This window comes from Rhynchophorus ferrugineus, unplaced genomic scaffold (genome assembly GCF_030347505.1).
Source record: "Rhynchophorus ferrugineus isolate W39M unplaced genomic scaffold, kcgeb_rfMv2 rfM8, whole genome shotgun sequence".
NCBI lineage: Eukaryota > Metazoa > Arthropoda > Insecta > Coleoptera > Curculionidae > Rhynchophorus > Rhynchophorus ferrugineus.
The window spans coordinates 2,192,356-2,217,078 of NW_027472587.1; the positions used below are offsets into that span (position 1 = coordinate 2,192,356).

Here is a 24,723-nt window from a genome sequence, read left to right on the forward strand (position 1 = left end):
TTTAGTCATGAAAACTGTATATCATGATTATTTTATTAATATATAATTAGAACTATTTTTATATAATAATTAGAATTCTGGAACACCTAAAAAGTTTTTTTTTAAGGCAATATTTTATTATTTGTAATGATTTAAGTTTTATGAAATAATGCAGGTGGTGCATTTTTTAAAAATATATGTATATATTAGTATACTACTCAGAATACTGGATTTTTGGACATTTAAACAACAGTTATCAGCTACGGCCAAATAATTAAATATTAGATATAAATTATTGAAATATTATTTTGTTTTGATTTCAGGAAATATAAATAAAATAAAAATAATAGGCTTGGGCGTAATTTATTTATCAAATAGTCAATATTGTGAAAATAATCGTTTAAAAATCTAATATTGTATATTACCTGGTTGCCGAATGTAATTTTATCTGAACATAATTATATTTTGATATATTAAATTTTAAGAACGGAAGGAAAATACTTTCGTTCATAGTAAAAAGTAGATTTGTTAAAAAAGAAAACTTTTTATTTCATTAAATCTTAGATATCTAATGATATACAAAATCTTCCTTTTATACTGTATCTATATATTCTCATACTTTTATTGATGTGATCAATTCCAGATAAAAAGCATAATTAATCTGACATAAGTTTATATTCAATTAATTTTTATTTTTTACAGTTTATATTTAATTTCATAATTATAATAATCAGGCATAATCGAATAATTTTCAATAAACGATGTAATAATTATTTTAAATAGTAGTAACAATAATTATTTTTGAACGAAATTTAAATAGATATGCAACATGTAATACATCACAATATTATGTTGTATACATTTATATCTTATATTTTATTGATATTTAATTTTATTAATTATGAAATGAGATTATATTATGAAATGTAATATGAATTAATTAAATAATACAATCGCCGGTAGCTAACTTAATAAACGCTCCTTCTTTCAATATTTTTGTTTAATATTTTTATTATAATTTCCGTTAATGTTTATAGGAATAATGCATAAAATACATAACATGTATCAACAAATTCGTCTAGTCTAACAGACAGATATATTATACATTTTTCATAATTGATAGATCTATAACATACATTGCTGTAATGTCAAGTGTAATTCAATAACGTCAACTCGATTGTATTATCGATACATTTTAATTGTCTAAAATTATATATTTTATTTTCTATTTATATTTATTTTTTCAATATCATACTTTGATTTCTTTTTTAACAATTTAGATATGTTAAATAGATTTAAATTATTATGACAATCATGTTTGACATTTCACGTAATGTCATAATATAACTTATTATGACATTACGAACCAATTCATAATCATACAGTAATAGAGAGACAACTCAATAGGGAAACCTAGATAAAAGTTTCATGTCGTCCCTTTACTAGATGGTGCTTCGATCGTCATTTGGCGAATTTCATTGGTTAGTTTAAATTTCTATTATAGGCGTCTGCAAATAAAATATTTTGTTGTTAAGACATTTCATTGTTTCTTAAACAGAGTCTACTATGCAAACAAGACATAGCAGATAACATCCTGGTCTCACCTAACTAATATTTGACGTTTTACCCACCAATAAAATTTAAATAAAAAGTAAAATATAATTTTTGAAACAAATTTATTAAAATAAAAATGTCAAATCATATCCACACAATTCAAATATAACATAATGACGTATAAATGAACAGTGAAATGTATAATAAAACAGTGTATAAATAACAATCAGATAATATAAATAAATATGTATCTAAATATAATAATTACCCTAGGATACGTTTCTCAAAGAACGGTAGGTTAAATTAATGATCAAAAAGTCTGTGGCATACAGTTTAACATTCATCAGTTTGTTTGATTCTTGATCCATCTAGTTACTGAACGATTCTTAAAATTAAAATTGTTCTTGGTTAAGGACTGTTATTAATTGATGTGGTTCAGGAGACATGGTACCAGAGGTAATTCTTATTAATATCAGAGTAAACGCATTTCTTAACAAAACACTAATCTAATATTGCAGGTAATAGATTAGAGATGGCTTCTATTTTCGTACATAACATTAATGGACATATATTAATGTTTCAAGAGGTCGGAGTGCCGTGGGGGATCCTTCTGTCCATAATTTTGTTCAACATTTCTACTTGTTGGGGTGAATGATCAAAAAGGCCGAAATTTCTTCTAGATTGCAAAAAATACACGTACTTGCTCATTTGTGGAAGCAGATGTTTTTTTAAAATCAATGCTTGAACGCCTGCCTGTTGGAGGCTCATCGCCGCTGCCCCATCATAGCTTTATGCCATCAGTTTTTGGTCGAATTTCGAATTAAAGGATCTATAATGCTTAAAATTGTTTTACTACTTTAACGTAAACGTTCAACGTAGACGTTAATTTAAAGTGTTTTTTCATCATATTTTTCAGGAATTAAGCAGTTCTGAGGACCTTCAATTGGCTCACGATCATGAATATAACTAAAAATAACTACCAGTTGAGATTTTGCAGAAACATTAATTCTTTGGTCCGTCATGATCACTAAAAATGAACAGTCGACGTTTGACTTTCACAGAGTAAAGACGTGTTAGGAGAGACGGTCAGTCAAAACAAAAGTGCAAGATCTCTATTAACAATAACATTTTAAAGACTGGTGAAAAAGTGAAAGTGCGATCGGAAAAAAGCCTGGAAAATAAGAATTAATGAAAGTAAATCTGTACATGTGCAGTTCACCTATAAACAGAGCGTACAAGCACCAATAACATTAAATAATACTATCATTCCATATAGCAACTAGCGTTGTTATATGGAAATAATATCTCGGAATGAATCTCGGTGCAAAACTTCCCTGGAAGGAACATATAAAGAAGAAAAGAAAAGAACTGGAATTGAATTATAGGAAAATGTACTGTCTAATTGGAAGAAAATCACAATTATCAGTACATAATAAATTGCTATTATATAAGCAAATACTGAAACCTATATGGACATACGGAGTTCAATTATGGGGATGTTCTGCAAAGAGTAACATAAATAAAATACAAATTTTTCAGAACAAAGTCCTGAGAGGTATTATGGACGCACTCAAATACTATATCAAATACTCAAATACTACATCGAGACCTTCAGATACCCACAGTCAGTCAAGAAATCAAGAGAATTGCAAGGGGGCATGAGGAAAGACTCCAATCTCATACGAATATTGAAATATTGCAACTATTGGATACCACCAGAACAGGACAGACTCAAAAGAATCAAACCATCTGATCTTGTGTAGTGTTGTGTAGTGAGGTGCACATATTAAAAAATTCAGCAGTGACATGTATAAACATTATTTCACCAGAGACTGAGATAGGGCCGATGGGTCCTCCTAGTTAGATACCTAGATTTAAGTTATCATAAAGACAAATTGTAGGTTAGACGGAAACGACTAGTAACACTATATTAATTAAATAATTAAAAAAACAAAAAATGAAGGATTATTAATTTCCTCAATTATCTGTTCGTGACAAACTTTAAACATACGCTGTAATATGTCGTTCTGTATTTCTTTTCTGGTGCCTTTAAATATAAATATTAAATATATATAATATATACAATAAATATACAAATTTAATTAATTAATCTAGCTAGAGTTGCATCTAGTTCAGCCTAAAAATATTTAAATCCACGAAATATCCTCGGATTCTGGGAAGTGTCATTTTTATGATTTCAAACGCTCCACAAAATATAATGCAATTTATAATTTTGTATAAAATATATCTATTCTTTGATATATTTGCATTATGTCTCTGTATTTTTATTCAATACGGAGAATCCAATTTGTCCGTAATCTTAGTTGACACTAGTAATGTAAAATTCCATACAATTATGACGGTGGAGTTTTCCTGCCTTTTTTTCAAACTTGATTGTTCCAGATCGGCGACTCTATTTCCATCCAAGCTTTATCGTCACTAAAAACTAAGCAAGGAAAACAGTACAGCGCATTTTTTTTGATACATCCATAAATCCATTCATTTTCTAAATAAATGTCTCTATTAAATTTACTGGTGTAACTTTTCCCTCTACTTGCACCATATTTCTCAATATTGATATCTGGTAATAGTCCAATTTTTCTTTTTAATTCCTATTTTTCTTCGTAAGAATATTTAAAAAATTTCTTCACACTAAGTTAAAAACCACTTTCATATTAGAGACAAACTAAAGACGAACTATCATCAGCGGGATGGAAGAGTGAAGTAAATAAAGAAATTATTCTTTTAATTAGTGTATTTATTGTTTGTGTAATAAATATTTTAGGTGAGTAATAATAAAAGATAAGGACTATATGAATACATAAATGAAGTAATAAAAATATGCAGGAGTTAAAATGAAACTAATTGCATAATTTGCATAGATTGAAAACATGGGATAAATAGAGGAACTTATGATCTATTAACAGTAAATTTGTAAACATTTTAATGCATTAATAAATATTAGGGTGTTTAATGACTAATGCGATAAGATATCTAACTATAGGACATTTTATTCTTTGAACCTTGTAACAATTATTTGATTATTTACTTTATAGACCTAAGTTTTGAAAATTAATAGTTAATATAATGATTGTAAATGCATTCCTTTAATACACAATTCCAAATTATAAAAAAATAAATTACCTAATTGTGTTCGTTTTTGTTTTAATATAGATGTTAAAGTCAAATATCAATTTAAAAATTGTTTCATTCATATATTCTATGTTTTAATATATGTTACAAACATGTATTACTATTATGTATACATTTATTATTTAATACTTATGTTTATAACATGAAAGAAAAAAAAAGATGATGCATACTTGTGTTATATTTGAAGTTCTGAAATTGTTACTGTTCTGAAAATAATCTTACTTATGTTATGATACTTTGTTATAATGTCCAGTGGAATAATTTACATTTATTAATACTTTGTTGATTGAAAGTTAATGGAAGTTCCGGCGAAATCGAGGGAAACCCTCAAATATAATAGGGACGTACAATGTTTTCACATTTTCTTTATCTAAAATAATCAGATATTTGTATATAATGTTATTGCTAAGCTAAGTTAAGTCCTCAACGATAAGGGGTTTCATCATATTTCTTTAAATATTATGGGGACGTACAGACACTAATTGTACACACTGAAGTTAAGTAAGCTGATGATGAAAGCAGGGACCGGACCGCTATACCATTCCGGGTTTTTTTAGGAGTTTTTAGTAACGTTCAGTTTCCTTTTTTAGCACAAACTATATTACATGAGAAGCCGTAGAAATATTGCAGGCAACTGTCTCTATAGTGTAGTGGTTAGAACTCACACGCGGAGGTCGCGGACTCGATTCCCGGCGGGGGCAACAACTTCTAGTTTGGTTAGAACATTTGGCAAATCACCTAGACTAAGTAGCGGACCCCGGGGCCTGATGCGCTCCTTATTTCACCTGTAATACTTAATGAAATAACTGAGTAATTTATTCAGTAAATATCTAACACTAAAAAGAGAAAAGTAAAATATTTTAGAAAAAATGAACCGACTTCAAAAAATAAATAAGGAACTCACCAAAAAGTTAAAAATAATCAAACTTAGATTTTTAACACAAAAAAACGTTTTAAAATAAAATATGTACATAATAATCGTTGTAATAAGTAAATAACAGTAATAAGTAATATAACAAAAACCTTATTTAACCTATCTACTCCACGTATTTTAGATTCTACTAACAGGTCAATTGAAAAGTCCTCGGCCTACCATAGTAAAACAAATTTTTTTGGCAAAATAATTTTTTTTATTCAACATAATTCCCTTCAAGGGTGGTATACATTGGGTATAGCGACCCTCCAACTTTTCAATACCATTTTTGTAGTACGATTTGTCCTTTGCTTCAAAATAGGTCTCAGTTTCGGCGATCACCTCTTCATTCGACGAAAATTTCTTCCCAGCGAGCATTCTTTTGAGATCTGAGAACAAAAAATAGTTGCTGGGGGCAAGATTTGGAGAATACGGTGGATGAGGAAGTAATTCGAAGCCCAATTTATGGATTTTTGCCTTCGTTTTCACTGACTTGTGGCACAGTGCATTGTCTTGGTGAAGCAGCACTTGGATGACTGTCGATTGAACTTCGGAGTGAAATGATGGAGCCACGTTTCATCCATTGTTACAGATCGACGCAAAAACTCGGGTTTATTATTCTTAATTATCTTCAAAAACTGCTCCGAGTCATCAACTCGTCGTTGTTTTTGGTCAAAAGTGATCTCGCGCGGTACCCACTTTGCACAGAGCTTTCTCATACCCAAATTTTCAATGTTCAGTTAATATCTTTGGAGTGTCTGCTATTTCATTCAACTTCAATTTACGGTCATTAAAATCATTTTATGGACTTATTTAATGGTTTCGTCGGTAACAACTTCTTTTGGACGTCCACTGCGTTCACCGTGCTCATCTGTGCTCATTTCACTACGTCTAAATTTAACATGCTAATCCTTGATGGTTGATTTTCCTGGGGCAGTGTCCGGAAACTCGGCGTCAAGCCAAGTTTCTGCTTCAACTGTATATTTTCCCTTCAAAAAGCAATATTTTATCAACATGTGAAATTCTAGTTTATCCAGTATTTTCGCAAAAACAAAAGTTGCTTCACTCAAAATGCTATAATTGACAAAGTAATGATCCGACATTTGTCAAATTTATACACGCATCTTTTGAGGGTTGATGTTAATTAAAAAACATTTATTTATTTATGTGTCAGGCCGGGGACTTTTAAATTGACCTGTTATATACAAACAGTTTAGCTTAATACTTACCTATACCTATTTATTTATTTACAATATTATTTTAACTACAACCAACTAATCAGTTTGAAGTCGGTGCCAAGCCCAAAAAATACAAAAATAGTAATATAATTTTGTGTTATATACACAAAATTAAATTACCAACAAAACAAATCTAATTTTTTGCTCCTTCCTTATTCATTTTTTGAAGTCAATTATGTTTTAGAATATTTTATTATTATCTATGGAATAGCGACGAGCACTGGTTCATCCTACTTTAGTCGGATTATTCCGTCGGACAGACTTGCGCCAGTCTTGCGAGGGCCCGACGCCACCGCCGCCGTCCCCATCTCTCCCGTAGTTCCGTCTCGACGGCCGTCGATTTCATGGCATGCGGCGGTGTGTTCGCGGCTCCTCGTTAAGCACGACGTGAACGCGATGGGGGATGGCCACAACGCGTCCGAGATCCGCTGCACCGACGGCCTGGTGATACCGTGCTGGCAGCCGCTGCACGATGTCTCCCTCGCAGACAAGGTTGGCCGCGGCGTCGTCTACTTCCTGTTCATGGCGTTCCTATTCATCGGCGTCTCCATCGTTTCCGATCGTTTCATGGCCGCCATCGAGGTGATCACGTCACAGGAACGCGAAGTGTCCATCCGGAAACCCAACGGCGACAAGCAGATCGTCGTCGTCCGCCTCTGGAACGAGACAGTGGCTAATCTGACCCTGATGGCGTTGGGATCGAGCGCTCCCGAGATTTTGCTGTCGGTGATCGAGATCTACGCGAGGAACTTCACCGCGGGCGAGCTGGGACCCGGTACCATCGTCGGCTCCGCCGCCTACAACCTCCTGGTCATCATCGCTATATGCGTCTCCGTGATACCAAAGGGGGAGGTGCGAAAGATCAAGCACCTGGGCGTCTTCTTCGTGACCGCTTCGTGGTCGGTGTTTGCCTACGTCTGGCTCTATCTCATCCTATGTTTTTTCTCGCCGGGAGTGGTCGAGATATGGGAGGGCCTCGTCACCTTCTCCTTCTTCCCGGCCACTGTTATAACGGCTTACGCGGCCGACAGGAAGATTCACAGGTTCATCAAGAAAGATTATCGGATGAATAGGCGCGGGGTGATCGTGCAAGCGGAGGGCGCCGACAACATGGAGATGGTCAATACTGAGCTGCTGGTCCTCGACGACGTTCACGAGGACATCAAGCAGGAATACATAACCACGCTCAAGGAACTGCGCCAGCAGCATCCACACACCGACATCGACGTGCTGGAGAAGATGGCTCACGAGATCCTTCTCAATAAAGGCCCCAAATCTAGAGCGTTCTACCGTATCCAGGCCACCAGGAAGTTGATGGGCAGCGGAGACTTGATGCGCAGGATATCAGAGCGCGCTCAGAGCGACTTGAGCGAGGTTAAAGCCGAGCTGCAAAGAGAAAGTGGCGTCACTGAATTCTCCCAAAGCGGCGCGAAGGTCTTCTTCGATCCGTCGAAGTACACCGTCTTGGAGAGTTGCGGACAGTTTGAGATCACCGTGGTCCGCAGTGGAAACATCGACGTTCCCCTAGCGGTCGACTACACGACCGAGGACGGTACCGCCCAGGCAGGTAGCGACTACGTCAAAGTCAAGGGTACCCTCCAGTTTCTGTCGGGCGAGAAGGAGAAGCGCATTACCCTGGAGGTGATCGACGATGACGTCTTCGAGCCGGATGAACATTTCTACGTGCGTCTGTGCGCGGTACAACCGCCGGGAACTCTCGGTTCGCCCATGCTGGCCACCGTCATCATCTTGGATGACGACCACGGGGGTTTATTTAAATTCGAGGGGCAAAACCACGAACTGGTGGAGAGTGTGGGGACGTATAACTTGAAAGTGGTACGGTGTTCAGGTGCCAGGGGACGGGTCATCCTTCCCTATCACACCGAAGATGGTACTGCCAAGGCCGGCAAAGAGTACGAAGAACAACGAGGCGAAGTCATTTTCGAAAATAACGAATCAGAGTAAGCATGTTTCTTTTTGTCTTATGTATTTCTTTCGAGTGATTGCTGAGTTTTAAAACATTTATTATAATATTTTAGATTATAATAAATTGTGCTTCTTCTGTCATCGCCATAATAATAATGGTGCATTATAATAGTATTTGAAGTAACACATATATTATAGAAAAATACTTGAAAGAATTTTTCATTGATTGTCTTGATATATTCTTCAAATATATTTTAATAATGATATACTTCAATAAGTAGGAAAATGTAAGTTTGTAGAAAAGGAATACTTTTTATTTTACATTAATTCTATAAATTAAATGATGAAAGAAGACCCAAGACGGTACTACCAAGGCTAAATTTTATTTTCAAAAATAACGAATCAGAGTGGGCATATTTCGTTTGTTTAACGATATATTTCTTTCGTACTGTCAAAATAAGTGGTAACTATTGACTTTTAAAACATTTATGATTATATTTTAGGTTACAATAAATTGTATTTCTCCTGTCACCTCAATAATAATAATATTAATAATAATTCATTATAATAGTGTTTGAAATAAAACATACATTATAGGAAAACAGTTCTGATAAGTCAAATTACATTGGGGATTATATTTTAGGTTATAATAAATTGTGTTTCTCCTGTCACCACAATAATAATAATATTAATAATAATTTATTATAATAGTGTTTGAAATAACACATACATTATAGGAAAACAGTTCTGATAAGTAAAATTATATTTTAAAATTCAGATGAACCAATCTTCCATTGATTTTCTTGACATATCCTTCAAACATATTTTAGTAATTATATATATCAATAAGTAGGAAAAAGTAAGTCTGTATAAAAGGAACGTTTTTTATTTTACTACATTAATAACATACATTTATTAATGAGTGAAACCGAAGAAGGTACTGCTAAGGGTAAATTTTATTTTCAAAATAACGAATCAAGGTATGTATGTCGTTTGTTTTACGATATATTTCTTTCGTCCTGTGAAAATAAGTGGTAACTATTGACGTTTAAAATATAACAAGTAAAATAGTAATTGAAGTAACACATACATTATAGGAAAATAGTTCTGATACGTAAATTAATGTTCTAAAACTTAGATGAAAGTTCCAGTGATTTTCTTAATATTACCTTCAAATATATTTTAATATTTATATACTTCAATAAGCATGAAAAATTAAGTTCGTATAAAAGGAACACTTTTTATTTTATTACATTAATTCTATACATTTAAAGATGAATTAAGACCCAAGATGGTACTGCCAAGGCTAAATTTAATTTTTGAAAGTAACGAATCAGAGTATGTATGTTTCGTTTGTTTTTGGAATAAGTCGATTTGTATAAAAACATTTTTTTAATTTTTCTTTTATACTTTTATTTTATTAAATTGCATACATTTAATGAATAGAAAGAGACGAATTTATTTTCGAAAATAACGAATCAGAGTAAGCATGTTTCTTTTGTTTTATGATATATTTCCATTTTCCTGTCAATATAAACAGCAACGAGCAACTATCAACTATTAAAATATTTATGATAATATTTTAGGTTATAATAAATTGCGTTTCACTTGTCATCACAACAATAGTAACAATAATAATAATGCATTATTACTATATATAATTACTGTTACGTAAATTACTTTTTTAAAATTTCGATGAAACAATTTTCCATTGATTTTCTTGATATTTCCTTCTAACATATTTTAACTTTTAGATTTATGCTTTCTACGTATTGATTATATTTCAAATTGGTAAATGGTAAAAATAGACATTGTATAAATATAGATATATTTATTATTATTTACTTCATCAAATAATATTATTGGTAGCTTTTGGGATTACATGAGTTTTGTAGTCTTAAATAAAAACTAATTTATTTAGAATATATTAAACTGATTATTTTATTTAAGTAATAAAACAGCTTCAAGGTGAAATTCAGCCTTATTAATCGATACACTCTTCTTTAAGAGTAATAAATTCAGTCCAGCGTTTCATTAGGTTCTTTAGACCTTTTTTGTTGGTTTCAAAATGTTATTGGGTTTTCTTTATCTATCGTTTTTCGAAGATAATAAAAAGATGGCTTCTTTAAAACCACTGTAACTTTTAATGTAAACGTCAAATACTCATGAAATTTCAACACATCGTGAAGGCTAAAATTATGAGATTAGGTGGTTCCATCATCAATATCTCATGTCCGGGATTTATTGGAGTCATATGTTGTAACATATTCCAATAATTAAAAATAATTGTCAATATTTTGAATAATTTTCATTTAGTCTCATTTTAAAAATGCTAAAGTATATTTCTTCTTCTTGTATTCAAAGAAATATTATGTTAAAACAAGAAATAAACCTCACCAGTTATTAGGGACTTTCCCCTTAATATAATAGTAGTTATTTCGTCGTCCAATTTTTGATTGGCTCATTAGTAATGCTTGGCACGTGACAGCTTTGCCGTCATGTTTAATTGACCAATTAAATTTAAATAAAAAACAATTTTTTTCTGAATTAAATCTATTAAATAAAATTCAATTAAATATAAAAATAATATGTGAAAATAAATAAATATAAATATAATCAGTAAAAATAAATAAATATAAATATAATCGATAAAAATAAATATATAATGTAAATTTATCTATAAAATATAAATACTATATAAAAATAAATATATCTATAAGATATAAATATTATATACATATATATATATATATATATATATATATATATATATATATATATATATATATATATATATATAACCATAATCAAAAAACTTTGGTGCATTGCAAATTATCTCTCCTCTTTTTCCTTTTTCGTATTTGTTTAGTGCCATCAATTTAATCTATTAGATATATATTATGAGTTTACCCAAAAGTATATAGCACACCTTATTATTTGTGATATTCTCTCTGAAAAAAATCCTCTCTATATAGTGTACAATTAAAAGGTTTGGACATTTTTAAAGATATTTCACAAAAATATGTTATATTATCGACGTGGCAATATTGCGCGATAAAATAAAAAAGCTTAAAATTAAAAGAAGAGGTTAAAAGAGCCCTACTGACAGTATAATTTTTGTGGGGCATAAGATATTGAATTGACTCGTTTATTCCTATAGGAACATCTGGAATTGAAGTTATAGAGTCATCCCCTGCTATTATAGATTGTAAGTTATTTAAAGAGCGCTCATGTTTATCTAAGTGTTTAAAATCAAAAGTGTACAAAACTAAATATAATAGTTTTTATCATTGATATAACCTAAAAACTAAATAAAATCATTTGTTCTTGTAGATTGTAGATCTTGTACATCAGGTGTATTTAACAGAAAAGACAGTAATGCTGAGTAATGCAATAATGCTGTAGATAATAAGTAAGACCAATGGACTAGATCTATAGCTATTTTTAAGTTATTGTAATAACGAATAGTAAGTTAGTTGACTAGTAACTATGTTTTAATAAAAAACATATCAACAAAATTCCTTTTTTAGAAGAATTTCTTACAATTTTACAACAATTAATTTAAAATTATGGGAAAATATTCAGACAGTTTCAAATTAAAATCGATATTAAATAAACGAATTTCAATATTAAAATAAGTCCTAAAATTAAATTTAATTAATTAATTAATATTGAAATATATGATATGTATTAAATGAATATACATTAACTCTATATTTTGCTGTATACATTATAATTTAGGATTGCTTCTATATAAATAGCTTCGTATTTTAAGGTGAACTAATTAAAAACAATTATTTCTAATGAAACAAATTAGGTTGGCATATTCACAAAGTTATTTTGATGTGGATTGTTTTTCTCAAGGTCATCAATTTACAGAGAATATTCGAATGTGTTGTGCGAAGGTATTTTTGAAATATCCTACGCATATTTTTATGAACCTTATAATCCGTCTGATATAACGATGCTGTAATAATTATAACGATCTAAAATTCATCATATCGGAAGGGTGAACTATTTATGCCGTTATGTAGGCCTTTCGAAAGATAATAAGTAGGAAATTATTAATAGCGTCATAGCTGTAGGAGCTTTAATTATCTCGTTAAATTAATTGAGCTAAATTGGAGGCAGAAAAATGTCAACATTATGTAGTAAATTGGGTCTGGTCAGGTCTTTGAAGTTGGCTCTGATTTTAATTTTCAAATTTGCAACGTTAATATAAAATTGCAGTTTTTCCAACACTAACAAGGACGCTAATATGAGAAAAACAACGTTATTAGACATAACAAGTCAATTGAAAAGTCCCCGGCTTCACATATAGATGGCGCTACTAGAATTAAATTCATATGTTTTTTAATTAGCACTAACCCTCAAAAGATGCGTGTATAAATTTGCCAGCTGTCGGATCATTAATTTGTGAATTATAGCATTTCGAGTGAAGCAACTTTTGTTATTGTGAAACGAATGGATAAAAAGGCGTGTTGATAAATTATTGCTTTTTGAAGGGAAAAAATACAGTTGAAGCAAAAACTTGGCTTGATGCCGAGTTTCCGGATACTGCCCCAGGAAAATCAACCATCAAGGATTGCTATGTTAAGTTAAGACGTGGTGAAATGAGCACCGAAGACTGAAACATACCGACGAAAACTTAAAAAATATCCACAAAATGATTTCGAATGACCGTAAATTGAAAATGAATAAAATAGCAGACACTCTAAAGACATAGACTGAACGTGTACATCATATCATTCACGAAAATTTGGGTATGGGAAAGCTTTGTGCCAAGTGGGTGCCGCGCGAGCTCACTTTTGACCAAAATCAACGAGACAATAGATGAAACATGGCTCCATCATTTCACTCCGAAGTCCAACCGACAGTCATCTGAGTACACTGTACACGAAGAACGATGAAAACGCAGCAGTCAGTTGGCAACGTTATGGCGTCTGTATTTTGGGATGCACATTGATTACCTTGAAAAAGGACAATTAACTGCGACTATTACATAGCATTATTTGACTTTTAACTGACGAAATCGCCGAAAAACGACCGCATTTGAACAAAAAGAAAGTGCTGCTTCACGAAGACAATGTACCTTGTCACAAGTCAGTGAAAACGATGGCAAAAATCCATGAATGAGGCTTCGAATTGCTTTCTCATCCACCGTATTCTTCAGATCTGATCCCCAGCGACAATTTCCTGTTGTCAGATCTCAAAAGAATGCTCGCTGGGAAGAAATTTTTGTCGAATGAAGAGGTGATCGCCGAAACTGAGGCGTATTTTGAAGCAAAGGACAAATAGTACTACAAAAATGGTATCGAAAAGTTGGGGGGTCGCTGTAATCAGTGTATTACCCTTGATAGGAATTATGTTGTATAAAAAAAACTGATTTTACCAAAAATATATATTTTACTAGGGTAGGGCGGGGACTTTTCAATTGAATTGTTATTTTATTTAAAAATGGTTCGCATACTGTTGTTGGTTTAGGTTCTGTTTATTTAACTTAAATATTTTTTAGATAATTCCAGAATTGGTAAATTTTACTTTGAAATTAATTAAATTAGCCATGGAGAGGGCTGTTAGGGAATTGAGTTGAAAGTTACTCGGTGTAACAACTTCAAAGACATTGAGGTTATGTATTACGAAATTTACGCGTTCTTGTAATATCGCTAATTAAATTCAACCGTTTAGTAGGAACGTCATACATTGTCTGTTTATGAATAGTATACAGTGAGTTTATGAACGTCTCAACTGGGCACAAAGTAATAAATTAAATTTTTACTTTTGGACAGGTGTCATTCGATTGTTAAAGAATTTTAGATCCAAAACTATAATGGTTTAATGAATATACTTCTCATATAAGGTGGTTCCAATGACGTGACCAGTACGGAGGTTGTACTTTTTTTGGTTCCATTTAGAGTGTGTGTTTACCCACTAGGGATTATTTGGACTGGACCTACAGTTTAACGTGGGTTTCGAACCAAAGTCCTCGGCGTTAAGCCTACCGACTGGTGAGTAACCAACTTTATAAATCATTCCAGAAGCAATTCGGTCTTACCCAGCTTGGTTATTGGCATAAATAGGATGATTCTCCTTGTTGGATTTGTCACAATTACAAACAATCACAACCATAAATTTACGACATTGCTCTAGCAGGATTTGAACCTGCGACTATCGCAATAGTAGGAGGAGCATCCTGTCGTCTTAACTACTGCATTAATCAAGGCATCTTGAAGGTTCTACTGGAAATATTTCTTGAAAAAGGACTGATACAGAATGAGACATCACTAAAACTACAACTCCTTGCGCTGGGATTGGTAAGAATTGATCATACGCAATGCTTTCTATTTGAAATCATTTAAATATTCTTGGCTGCTTTTCTTAGAAATGAGCGATAAAGACAGATAGTTATAATAGTAATTAACAGTATAAATAAAATGTCAATATAAAGATTAGAATCAACATAATTTATTTTGACATAAAAGTACTTACACTTTTTTTATAAACTGAGACATCTATATCCAAGTATTGATCGACAGCAGGTTGTTGGGTTGTATTTATTATATATCTTTATTATATTGTTGTGTATTATTATGTTGTATCTTTATTATATTTATATTTAGATTGAACTCTTCCTCGCACTAACATAGGCACGTTTATTAAAATGTTGTGGTCATATCATCTAGCAGGTTGTTGAATTGTATTTATATCTTTATTATTTATATTTTCATTGAACTCTTTTCCACACAACTTAGGAATACAATCAAGGGATCTTAATAGGATTTTAGTCAAGCAAGTTTTGACTAATACTAATATTTACTCCTAGTCCTCCTACTCCAGTACATTAAACATATTGATGACGTGAGGTACTTATTGCTACTTTGGATAGACTATATCGAATAGAACTTCGTTCAAATTAGAATCATAAATTCAGAATATTATTATAATGTTGTGACGCGCTAATATTTATTTATATATTTATTGTAGATTTGTAGATTATGTAAGAATATTTAAATTAATTGTAATGACCTATTAGGAAAAATATCAGATATGACAAGGCCCACCTGCCTCACTCTAGAAATATCAGCAAATCAGGCTGCAGAAAGGGTTCTAGTTTTATTACTTGCAATACTCTTATTCACGTTCAATCAGACTTCGGTGAAAATAACCACAAAGCGAAATCATTCGGTCATCAACCTGTTACAAGGAAGAACACAATTTGTGTCACTTGTAACAGCCATACTTACGTTAAAAGGAGTTTTACCACACATCGAGTCTTCTTTCCATGCATATATTTTATTTTAATTAGTCAGTGTCAGTAATATTTTTATTTGTAAATCTGACAAAAAAATAAATCTATTGAGAAAAATTGGTACAATATATGTTAATTAAAATACTCTTCATCCTTTACTATAACTTTCTTCCATCTTTCTGCCAAAATAGTTATACCATCTGGGTGGATCAATATTGATTTTGATACGATCTAAACGTCGATCTATTCTTGCACTTCTTCAGTATTTTGAAACCGAATCCTGCACCTAGGCAGTATGGTGAGTATAGCAGAACTCACTCTGTGTGGCCGAGCGTTGTTCGACAAGAGGATGATTTTTCTGTCTTTTTGCAACAATAGGTAATTTAATTTTTTCAATTGATTGTAGACATCTGTAGACATTTGCAGTTTAAGTTTTACATCAACTTGAATACTTTATGGTAATTGATATTACGTTTCGGTATCGATGTGGATATTTCTCTTGAACTAACTCATGACTTTTTGGAATTGCCGTAGTAGATACAATTTTCATTGCCATTCGCAATATGCTACAGAAAACTATTCTTTGTTGCCTGGAAAGCAACGAAACTGTAATTTTGAAACGGTTCGAATTTATATTTTCAATCAATTCATGTGGTTTAACATTTAACATTGCGTGTAAAAATAGTGAAAAAAGATCCAATATATAGAAGATAAAATCATAGAAAAGTCTGCATGCAGTGCTAAAAAATTGATTGATAAAATTAGAGTACAGATTGTTGAAACATCTAACGGGTCAATTAAAAAGTCCTCGGCCTACCACAGTAAAACAAATATTTTTGGCAAAATTAATTTTTTCTTCAAGGGTGATACACTGATTATAGCGACCCTCCATCTTTTCGATGCCATTTATGTAGTCGATACCATTTTTGTAGTACGATTTGTCCTTTGCTTCAAAATATGCCTCAGTTTCGTCGATAATCTCTTCATTCGACGATCATTTCTTCCCAGTGAGCATTCTTCCCAGATCTGAGAACAAGAAATAGTCGCTGGAGGCTAGATCTGGGGAATACGGTGGATGAGGAAGCCCAATTCATGGATTCTTGACATGGCGCATTGTCTTGGTGAAGCAGTACTTTTTTTTTTAATGCCGCCGTTTTTCGGCGATTTCGTCCTTCAAACGTCTTTTGTCCTTCCAATAACGCTATATAATAGTCGCTGTTTATAGTCCTTCCTTTTTCAAGGCAGTCAAAGAAATTTATTCCATGCGCATCCCAAAATACAGACGCCATAACCTTGCCAGCCGACTGTTGCGTTTTCCCACGCTTTGGTGCGGGTTCATCATGTGCAGTCAACTCGGATGACTGTCGATTGGACTTCGAAGTGAAATGATAGAGCCATGTTTCATCCATTGTCACATATCAATGCAAAAACTCGGGTTTATTACGCTTGATTATCTTCAAACACGGCTCCGAGTCATCAACTCGTCGATGTTTTTGGTCAAAAGTGAGCTCGCGTGGCACTCACTTTGCATAGAACTTTCTCATACCCAAATATTCGTGAATGATATAGTGTACACATTCAGTTGATATATTTAAAGTGCCTGTTATTTCATTCGGTTTCAATTAACGGTCATTCAAAATAATTTTGTGGATTTTTTAATGTTTTTGTTGTTTTCTAACAATCTCTCTTGAGCTTGGTGCTCATTTCACCACGTCTAAACTTAGCATACCAATCCTTGATGGTTGATTTTCTTGGGCAGTGTCCGAAAACTCGGCATCAAGGCAACTGTATTTTTTCCCTTCAAAAAGCAATATTTTATTAACACGCGAAATTCATTTATATCAATTTTTTGCATAATAACAAAAGTTGCTTCACTCAAAGTGCTATAATTCACAAACTAATAATCCGACAGCTGTCAAATCGATACATGCATCTTTAGGGTTAGAACTAACTAAAAATTCATATAATAATCATATCTCATAATATTATTTTGTATGGGGTTTTATGAAATACGTATATCTACAAGTTGTAATAGATGAAAGGGCATTTAACATAAAAACTATTAATTTACTTGAAAACTGATTTATTCAAAGAAAGAAGAGGCGACTTGTTGAAAATCGATACAAAGCGACAGTGAAGATCTATAAGAAAACAGTCCAACGCGTCTCGTTCACCATTCAGGTAGTCAAAAAAAACAGGTTTACAGATAGCCTGGGCCGTATTACATAACATCTCCTTCCTGAAGAAACGTGGTCGTTATTCCGTCTGTACAGCTTATAATTATTATAAAGAAGATCTGATGAAGATATTTGAAGATCTTCGAAATGGAATTCTTTCTATCCCAATTTCCATGGTAGCCCTCTATGGAATGGTCTTCCAAATTTTGGCGACTCCAAATTCTTATAGTCTACTGCTAAGAAACTGAGCTACTGCAATTCGGCTTTGGTGACAGTTCTCCCTAAACTGCAAGGTTCTGTCCAAATTCCAGTAGACTATGTTAATTCACAGCTACTTCAGTCCGCATTTGGTGGCCCTACATTTTGAACTGTGATGCATGTGCCGAGAATCCATGGACTAGGGGTGCTTTTAAAAGCTTGAATGTTTCTTACTTGGAATAGTTTATGGCTAGGGGTCTTTGAACATCTTTAATACAACTCCACTTATCTACGGAACGATTGCCAATCCAACATCAATCTGTTTTCTTTTCTTGATAATTAATTTAATTCCGGTTAATTGAATTAACTTAAAAACAAACCTGATATATGAAGTGGTTTTTACAAAATAGCTCCGTTATTGTTGGCGAATTTATTGAACAACCTAATATAAACTCTATTATCCAAGAGTGCTTAACAGCTTGATGATAAACGCAAACAACAAACCAATATATAACGTTATGGTGATATTCCAGTAGCCTATTCTGCTGTTATAATTCGAAATAGTAATATAGCCGATTATTACAGGGCGTTGTTAATGTGAGTTTATTTTCAATGTAACGGTTCGATATGATATAATATGCATATCAAGTAGTTCGCATTTTAGTTTATAGTATACATTGAGTGAACTTCAATTTGTTAAAGTGTTTTCGGTATTGATATTTATTTTCGGGTATTTATAATTTATTTAGGTAAATACAATTCTAAATCAGGATATTAGGATGTAATAATAAAATTCAACAAGGCATTTTAAATCAATTTATATATATATATATTTTTGCTGAAACTGTATTTTATATTAGTTTGTATTATTACATCACTCTTCATTCTATATATATATATATATATATATATATATATATATATATATATATATATTTCATATACATATATATATATATATATATATATATATATATTTCATATACATATATATATATATATATATATATATATATATTTCATATATATATATATATATATATATATATATATATATATATATATATATTTCATATATTTCATATATATATATATATATATATATATATATATATATATAAAACCTAATTAAAATATAATTTTTTATTATCAATTGTTCCCTATTTTGAGATATATAAATCTTCATGGGTCTTATTGTATATATATATATATATATATATATATATATATATTATTAGTATTTTATATTAGTTTGTATTATTACATCACTCTTCATTCTATATATATATATATATATATATATATATATATATATATATATATATGTTTTTATTAGGTGCTTGTATGTATCTTGATCAGCGAAGCTTATTTATTATTTGTATTGCTGAAGATTATTGAGTTATTCAGGTTGAATGCTTATTGATTTGAAGGAACATGCTGCCGAAGAACCTCAAACATTTTTAGAAACTTATTGTGACGCTGCTTCGTCACATCCCAATTGTCCGTTTTAGTTTCGAGGAAATTGGTGATATCGAGGTAAATTGAAAAAGAGGATGAATTACAAAAATTATTACATGAAAAGCGAGCTCAAATCGCCAAGGAATTTTCAGCCAACTTAGTAATCGAAATGCTAAATAAGTTCAATGAAATAGAAAATTGAAAATATAACAATTTATGTCAATAAATGGCTTTTTAAGGTGAAAAAATAATCAGAACATATGTAAGCATCTAATACTTCTATTAATTATACATTTTTCTTTCGAAAGCGATCAAAATTATCATGGAACATGACAATTGAGTAAAATTATTGAACAACTTGGTACGATAAAGAGATGTTGCACCACGATCATTTTCGACAGGTTGTAAAATCTTTAAAAACGTTTCTAACTAACGTTTATTTGAAAAGCTGTATTCACCATATATTGTCTCTTCCAATTATTACTTACCTCAGTTATATGAAACGTTGTGATTAAAACAGAATAAAAGTGAGGTTATGTTGTTTTATATCCTCGGTTTATATTGTTTTATTTTCTAGTTATTCCTTTATAGAAAATTAATAAAATATTATCTGCTGATTTGTTCATGTGACAAAGTGAACTTCACATGATTTGACATGATATTCTGACATAATTCGATGTCGGACATTTATTTCGGAAAATTTCTTGACTAGAATATCTCAAGAAATTAATTTTTTTTCTCAAAGCTTAACCGTTTAAAAATATGCCCTTAAGAGGGTTTATTGCAAAATTTGTATTATTCTCAGAGATATAGATGTTTTAGTGACGCCGAATCTAAACATGAAACTTTAAATGCGTATTGCTCGAAACTACTTTCTAGATAATTGACAAATTTGCGCATGACGTAGTTGTTTTGGTTGCATTGTATGGTTGGTATTGGTACAGGTCTTATTTATACATTACTTTAATAATTTTGGGTTATAAATAGATATTCAGATGTGTTCCGAAGGTGTGAGGATTCCTAATATATTTTTACATTGGTACAAACTTCAACCAAGTTGTGTTTTTCGGTACTAAGGCAGAAAATTGTCAGTGAAATGTGGTTAAATTTTGCAAAGTGCGAATCAGCCGGTATATTTTGAATATCGGTAATTAATTCACAGCAATAAGACCGTTATAATGTGTTTCCATTTTAAGTACCTTTAATTATGTTAAAATGTAATTAACATAATATCGAGGTAACTATCACTGTTATTAACATTTGGGGTTAGGCCTCATTTGTTTTGTTTATTGTGTATATGAGTCCCGGATAATTTTGTTCATTTTTCAGTTACAAAATAATATGGAAAATTATATTTAATATAATGTGATGGGTTTGGTCTTACCAGTGTACATGAAGTCAATATACATTTCTACATGATTCGATTGCCAACCAAATAGAAAAAAATAGGCTTCTAATTGATCTCACCAAACATTCCCTGCTATTCACTACTGAAGGTCCATTTGTCCTCAAAATACAAAGAACAATATTAATTAAATTCAAGCCTTCAACAACTGCCATTAAATATCTAATTTCTTGTATATCAAATGGTTCGGTGGGCTATACTTCACCAGGTTAAGGGTAACTGATACAAATTTAATTAAAACATTTGATTTTATGAAGTTTTTATTGTCTGGTAAGTGTGCTATAGCAAACTGAAGTTTTAAAGATTCGCAACAATATTTCTGTACAGACAATGTATGAGCCCAAATAAAGTTATGGAAGTCAAGTAAAGTAAAAAAAAACTTAGCAGAGATCTAGTTTAAGAATTCATAGGAGAATTTAATAAGTTAAAGCATGTCTAAAAACATATTTTCTAAATGACTTGATGAGGTATTGCAGTTGCATGTGCTTATTTAAATTAAAATCAACTTCAGAATTACAATTTGTGCATTTTATTTACCTGGTGCATTTATTTGGTTTTAAACATTTTTTAAAAATTTTTTAAATGAATGTTTATTGAGACGAAAGTTGTGTTGTAGTTAATATCAACCATATTTAATGAATATTTTAGTAGTCTTGTCAAATACATTTGCATCTGTATCTTCAAATTGTCATCATACCTTGTAATTTGTCTTAACAAATCAAGAGCACTTGATTTCAATATATTCAAATATTATTTTTATACTTTCCAACTGGCGATTGTGTTATTATTGGGTACTCTTTAGTTATTACATGCACTTATTAATTTTCTACCCAAGTTTTATACTGATAGTATTTTTACTTAATGTTCTTCAATATTCTAACAGATTTCATGGTCAATACTTATTCACTTCAAATATTCAAGTTCTAAGATTCTTTTTAAAATTATTATTTCAGTTACAGTTACACATTACTGTCACCGTCGACGAACCGACTCTGAGAATATTTCGGTTATTTGCCTTGATAAATCCCAGTTCAATTTTTTCGTTAGTCTTTTCATTCTCTTTATATAAATAAATATAAGATGAATAATCCAAATAAAATCGAAGCACCCTAAAAGTTGAAACTTTGGAAAAATAGTTGATTCTGATTGGTAAAATCTCAGTAATCCTACTTTTAAGTTTAATATAGAAGATGTTGCCGGCTGGTCGCGCAGTGGTAAAAGCGATAGGATAGTCCTCCTACTGTTGCGGTAGCCGCGGTTTCTAATCCTGCTGGGGCATGGTCGTAAATTTATGTTTGTGATTGTTTAAAATTTGTGATTGTCCTAGGCAAGAGTATAAAATCCGACAAAGGAAATGATTCCAGTAATGTCAGTAATCAGGCTGGGTAAGACCGGATGTCTTCTGGGATGATTTATAAAGTTTGTCACTCGCCAGTCGGTAGGCTTAATGCTGAGGACCGTGGTTCAGAGCCCACGTTAAACTGTAGGTCCAGTCCAGATAAACCCATACTTGGTAAAAGAAGACTTTAAAATATATTAAAAAATATATATAAATGATGAAAATCGATTTTTTCAAATTTCTAGAATAGAATATCGGACTAAAAATATTTTAACACTTACGTTATTCATTGGTACAAATTATAAGCATTTTATGTTTTATTGACCGATTCTGAGTACTTTTTCGACGGAATGTAAATCCCCGACAAAGAACCGACCGACGATACTAACATCGTTTGAAACACGGGCGTATCCACAATTCTAAATTAAATTTTCATATTCCTATATCGGAAGACGTACAAAAATGTCTTCGGATGTAATATCGCTACGGCCGGGTGAAATTAGGTTTTATTTTGGGTATATTTGAATGAAATAGAATACCGAAACCGAAATTCCGTCGCGGAAAGGGAAAAGACAAAAAGCGTCGGAAAAATGAGGTATTATTGCGAAATTCGCAAAATATTCGACGGTGTTGTTATTGAAAAATTAATCCCGGTTCCAAATTCGAGGGCTTATCTTTGAATCGGCGATAAAAGTTGATTTTTCAAATAGGACTTGATTTATTCCAAGCAGATTTATAATTTATTTTATATATGTAGGATAAGTAATACGTAATATGTTTAAAGGATAAATACTTCAATTTTTTACATTTTATGTATACATTTTATGGCAGTACTATTGTATATCACTAATATTGTTAAGTAGAATTGCCATCTCTAAGATATCACCACGTTAGACTAAAAGTTAAATAACTCTACTGGTTAGGCGGAAAAATAGTGGCCGCTCGTGATAAAAAATTTAAGGTGTTTAACGTATGTTACAAAAAAATTTGACTTATTTTTTTAAAGTTGTAAATTTGGTAACCATTTTGTCAATAAAATTGTCCATTTCGGAGATAAACTCTAAACCTAAATGATGTTCAGTTTTTCAATAGAATAGCATGCAAAAAGCTGTTAAATAATCTTCGGCCATTGAATTTCGGAGAAACGTTTTGATGCGTTTTAGTGTTGAGAAACACCTTTCGGCCTCTAATATTGTCATGAGAGTTGTTAACACGTTTTCTAATAATTGTCTAGTCTCCTTCAACGTGTCTGCTAGATGTTTGCTATTAACATTTTTAGAAGAGGTAGTACACCATATAATGTTCTGCAATCATTTCTTGAATAAATAACTGATAGTTCAGTTCGTAATCGTTCTTTATCAATTGTGGGATAAAAGAAACATACGAGAGTAAACTTATAGTCAGAAAATTTACCGCTACACTCTCCAAAGTATTCGGAAAAGAAAAGTGATGCACACACCTCTAAAGCAGAAATTCAGTGATCAAATTTATTGTTACCTGGACGGTTTATTTTCTGGCGGCTCATGACCTATATTATTATATCTGCTTCACTAATGATGTTTTGTAATATGACTTGAATACTACTGCGTTCAAAATTACTGATAGCTTCTCTTATTCCAGTAGGTTCGATTTTTCTTTAATGCAGTTGATTAAAAAGGATATTTACGTGGGGCATCACATGATGGAAAAAGTTCGCGAGAAAAATCGCGAATAGAGGCTATTGCAGTACAGTCAATGTTGCTGGAGAATTGATCTTCTATTTCATCCATATACACAATAAGATGGTGTCTATTTTCGTACACAACATTAGTAGTCCGTATATTAAAGTTCCAACGGATTGGAGCACCACGAGAGATCCTTCTGTTTACAATTTTGTTCAACACTTCTACTCGTTGGGGTGAATTATTAAGAAAAACCAGGAATGTCTTGTAGATTGTCAAAAATACACGTACTTGCCCATTTGTGAAAGCAACTATAGACATAATCAAGTTTAATTTGTGCGCATAACAATGTACATAGTGAGCAAAGAGATACTTCTTTAAATTAATATTTGAACGCTTGCATGTTGGCCGCTCATCACCGCTGCTTCATGCGATTAGTTAGTTTGGTGAATTTTGAATTAAATGATCTATAA

The 24,723-nt window shown here is 31.6% G+C and overlaps 1 protein-coding gene across 2 annotated transcripts in view; it reads left to right on the forward strand.

Moving 5' to 3' along the window:
• The first annotated feature begins 7,142 nt into the window (after positions 1-7,142).
• The window catches only part of Calx (sodium/calcium exchanger 3), a 330,536-nt gene continuing 312,955 nt past the window's right edge, over positions 7,143-24,723 (forward strand). The window contains exon 1 of one of the 2 annotated variants that reach the window (XM_076412607.1): positions 7,143-8,798. In XM_076412607.1, coding sequence (XP_076268722.1) covers positions 7,234-8,798 — 1,565 coding nt within the window. In that variant the 5' untranslated portion in view covers positions 7,143-7,233. The remainder of the gene's footprint in view (positions 8,799-24,723) is intronic. The other variant, XM_076412606.1, reaches the window with a different exon arrangement.